A 4,724-nucleotide genomic window follows, 5' to 3' on the forward strand; every position below is an offset into this window, starting at 1 on the left:
TTAGAATTCTTTTTTGTTTCTTTTCTTTCTCCCAAATCCCTGGGAGAACCCTGAAAACCTGTAGACTTGAATCAGGACCTGAATCTGAATTTAGCCCTGCAAGGGCTAGGGATATCTGTTAAGTTCTTCGAGCTGATCGACCGTTTAAAGCTCCATGATCTGACACCTGAGTACCTGAGTGATGAAATATAATATTGCACAATCGATTTTTCATCATGTTCTGCTTATATAAACACAGCAATCAGCAAAGTCTAAAAAAAAAAGTAAAAAATAAAAATAAAATAAGATAATCCCTACCTACCGACCCTAATTTTTTCTGGACTGAAACAGGAAACACAACATTTTTTTTTCCTTGGCCTTATCACTGAAACAGAAACATCAATTTCATCAACATCTATTTCGTCACTGTACTGACCTGACTGGTATCATCTGTAATCCGGTTCTGATCAGGGTCGAACCAGGCCAGTCCGGTGACAGTTCCCATAAATAGACATTTTCATCTGTCAGTCTTTTCTACTACTCTAGCAAGAGTTATCACCAGAGACAGAATGGCGAGAGAAACATCAATTTCTACCCGTCGCTGTACTGACCTGACTGGTATCGTCTGTAATCCGGTTCTGATCAGGGTCGAACCAGGCCAGTCCGGTGACAGCTCCTGTAGCCGAGCAGGTGAAGAGGCTTCCCTCTGCCACCGCCTTCACCTGGTCTGTGTCCGGACTAACCGTCAGACTCGACTGGCACGCTGAAACAACAAGGGCCAACGTCTTAGTAAATGGTTTTATAGTCCCAAACAGTCGCTACCTTTATACGGCTGAATTGATGCAGGGTATCACATAATAATCAATAAACAATCAAATAATACACATGATACACAATCATATTTGCTCCACAATTTTTTTTGTCGCAACGGTCTGTGCGGCTGCCATTCGGCGCCACAAGGTGACCTCAATACGACTTTTCCCAACCGAAGTTAGGTACCCATTCACACCTGGGGGGAGTGAGGAAAGTTAAGGAGTGTTAAGTGCCTTTTCTTAAGCAATAAGCAGTAAGCAATAATAAAACATATTAAGCCTACATATGGTCATATTTGCATTTTTAAGGATGATATCCTGCCTCTAAGTCTTCAAATGTTGAGACGGAAAACATATTGTCTACAACGGGCAAAATTCTGATACAACGTTGACCAAACATCCAACAGAAACCAAGCTTTAGCGCAGGCAACACGCTACAAAGTCCCATGTGTGTTCAGCAAAACTATCCTGGGTTCCAGGTCATGTGTGAAGGGGGAAACAGCTTGTCAGTTGTTCCTTCCATCTATTACATAACAAAGTTTGGTCCTGTTTGACATCCTGTTTTTATAGCTTCAACACATGATTTTCTCACAAATACCACTGATGTCATGTAACACAAACGTACATGTACGTTTAGGGTTACCTCATTTTATTCAAGAAGCAGGGTTCAAAATTTATTTTTGGGAATAGGTACTATACATTTAAAATCCTTACATTTGTAAACCTACGAAAATATATGGGTGCACTGGTGCACCCACAGAAAAATATTGGATGCACAGCTCCAAATTTCGACTAAGGTGCACATGCACCCAGTATTTTGAGCCCCGACGTGTAAGTTTTTGGCAACTCATTTTTATTCGTAGAAGTGTTTGAGGCAACCATCTGCCGTCCCTTGCTGTACCATAGAGGGAACAAAACATACAGAAAACCTACAGAAAGGGCTGAAAAAACACGAAGCCCACCTCACAGCAGGACTTGACAGATACTTGTTTAGTAAGTGCTCGGGATGCGCCCTTGTGAGTGATTTAGTCCCATGTGTTACAGAACTGTGGCTGGTGTGACGAATGCTTTAACTGGGTTACTCAGCTACATGTCCCTTTGATCACCCTTTGTGCATCAAAAATCACAGCAGTGACTGCTGTTGATAACAGGAGTGGCTGGGTGTTGCTTGGAGCAAGACTCTTTTTTAAATTTTTTTATTCCAACATGTAATGTCACCAGACGTGGTGACGACACACTCAAGTTTTTTCTACTTATATTAATGCCGCCACCAACACAGGGGACAAATATACATGACATGACAGGACAATACTCATTAACACCTGAGCTAAGTGAGGAAAGCCGTGTAAAGTGTCTTTCCCAAGGGCACAAGATTGGTGGCTGTTTCCTAGTCATCTTGTAATATGTAATGAAGTGACTGTCATGGTCATGATTGGCCTAACTTTCCTACTTCATATCCTGACACACACAAGAGGAAAAACAAGCTGTGTGACTTCACTGACATGTAAATCTTGACTGGAAGTGTAACTATTTTTTGGCTAATTAGTTTTCAACCATGTCTTCATGCCAACTCTAGACTAGGGAGTAGTGATATGTACTGAAATATGGTCATGGTTGGCCTTTTTCTGCTTAATCTTGATACAAACACGTAAATCTTGATGGAAATGTAACTATTTTTCGGCTGATTACTTTTTGGCTATGCCTTCATGTCAGCTCTCGGGAGTAGATGGCATCTGAGTTTGGCATCAGGAGTATGTCAGGTAGGACGGCCTCCAAGGATTGGTACCAGATTTCCGTTGGTGGCAATAGTCCATCCCATATTTCCTCCCTACCATAGCAACTGTCGGCCTACGCCCTAGTAACCAGCAGGCAGGCCCTGGCAACCAGCACGCAGGCCCTAGCAACCAGCAGGCAGGCCCTAGCAACCAGTACGCAGGCCCTGGCAACAGGATGAGCCCCGGAGACTGAACATGTCGGGTGTTTCCTGTACCCAAGTGTACATAACCTTTAAAGTCAGGGTATTAACATTTCCCTCAACACAACTGTTACATACATGGTAGTTACATTTACAGCAAGCTCTGGTTAGACGGTACCAGATTGCAGAAGTTATGACAGTAGACTTGGCGCACAAACAAGTTGGCTATTTCCTGTACTAAAGTGTACATAACTTTAAAGAGGGCCTGCAGAGGGGGGGTCCCGACAACGCTCTACGCTTAATTCAGAAACCTCTCGATTACGCTTAACGAAAAATTCCAAGTGGCGACAACGCATTACGTAGAATTAAAATGGCGAATACGCTCTACGCAAAATGGTAAGAGCGGTCTGTCTACGTTCTACGTAGAATTAAAACGACCGATTACGCTCTACGGAAAAGGGCTTGCGGGCCCCCTTTAAAGCCTGGGTATTAACATCTCCCAGACAGTACCAGATTGCAGAAGTCATGACAGTTAACTTGGCACACGAAGATGTCAGTGGTTTCCTGTACTCGAGTGTACACAACCTTAAACTTAAGTCATTTCCCTGAACACAACTGTTAAGAACTGTTAACCTAACTCCTGGAATGGAGTCGCAGCTATGTCTAGTTTCCCTGAGGTTAGGAGATGGTATCAGACAGCACAAGTTAAGTTACGACAGTGAACTTGGCACATGAATATGTCAGTGGCTTCCTGTACTCAAGTGCACATAACCTTCCAGTCTGGGTATCGACATTTCCTTTAACACCACTGCTAACAACTGTAAACCCAAGTCTGGACAACAAGTCCTGGTTGGGAGATGGCACGAGACAGCAGGAGTTATGACAGTGAACTTGGCACATGAACATGTCAGCTGTAAAGTGTACATAACCTTTAAAGTCAGGATATTTACATTTTCCTCAACACAACTGTTACTTCCAATACAAGTACTGTTAACAACTCCTGGAATGAAGTAGCAATGATTGTTACAACCCTCCCTGGTTAGGAGACGGCATGAGACAGCACGAGTTAGTTATGACAGTTGACTTGGCGCATAGCTGCCGTGTCAGAAGGTCATGCCGCCATCCTGATGCCAACAACAACTTACACAGACTCCTGCTGAGGGGTCAAGTCAGGGCAAGTCATGACTCTTCCGTCAGCTGTCACACAGCCAGGGTGGTCTCTCACAGCCCAGGATACACACATTACCCTTCCAAATGGCTTTACTGTCTAGATCAATGAAAAATGCACAGCTCGAAATTCAAAAAATGAAAAATGCACAGCAAGTCATGACTCTTCCCTCAGCTGTCACACGGTCAGGGTGGTCTCCTGACAAGCCAAGATACCAACATTACTAATGTCGTTATAGAGTCAATTCCGCGTCACCGAGTGGGTTGTTATTGTCATTATTTAGAAATGTTTTGAATTCTTTGTAATTGTTTGTCTAAGAAATTTCATTATTTGGAAATATTTTGAACATCTTGTCAATATTCCAAATAATTCCCTGGTTTTCTAAAACGTTTGAAATATTCCTGATGTGGAATATGACATTTCCAATAGTTTCTAAATATTTCTAACAGCACTCTACCATTTTTTACCATTATTTCGAATTATTTCTAACATTTTGTAAATAGGTCAGTGGGATGGGAAGGAAGTAATTCACACATCCCTGTGAAGTACAGGGTAGACTGCCTGGGTGTCAGGCATTGATGCCTTACAACAAAAGAGCCACCAGTGTCCAACAGTGAAATCTAAAAATATACAGAAGAATACAGAAGAGTAGGATTAGCACCTACTTTTATGGGGGCAATTACCCACATCTACCATTTTTCATTTGTTTGAAATAGTTCTAAATATTTCGAATAGTGAAAGAAACAAATGGGTAGTTCAAATTTATTCTAAATAAAGAGATCTTTGTACAGTCACTTTCAAAAATGTTTCAGAAATATATAAATGAATTCAAAATATAATTCAAAATTTT

General features: G+C 41.9%; 1 protein-coding gene across 2 annotated transcripts in view; it reads right to left on the minus strand.

Annotated features, from left to right (window-relative positions):
• LOC109484054 (neural cell adhesion molecule 2-like) overlaps positions 1-4,724 on the minus strand; it is a 40,663-nt gene that overhangs the window by 15,269 nt on the left and 20,670 nt on the right. For both annotated transcript variants that reach the window (XM_019787248.1, XM_019787249.1), the window contains exon 3: positions 591-742. In XM_019787248.1, coding sequence (XP_019642807.1) covers positions 591-742 — 152 coding nt within the window. The remainder of the gene's footprint in view (positions 1-590; positions 743-4,724) is intronic.

Source organism: Branchiostoma belcheri, unplaced genomic scaffold (genome assembly GCF_001625305.1).
Source record: "Branchiostoma belcheri isolate BF01 breed outbred unplaced genomic scaffold, Haploidv18h27 scaffold68, whole genome shotgun sequence".
Lineage (NCBI taxonomy): Eukaryota > Metazoa > Chordata > Leptocardii > Amphioxiformes > Branchiostomatidae > Branchiostoma > Branchiostoma belcheri.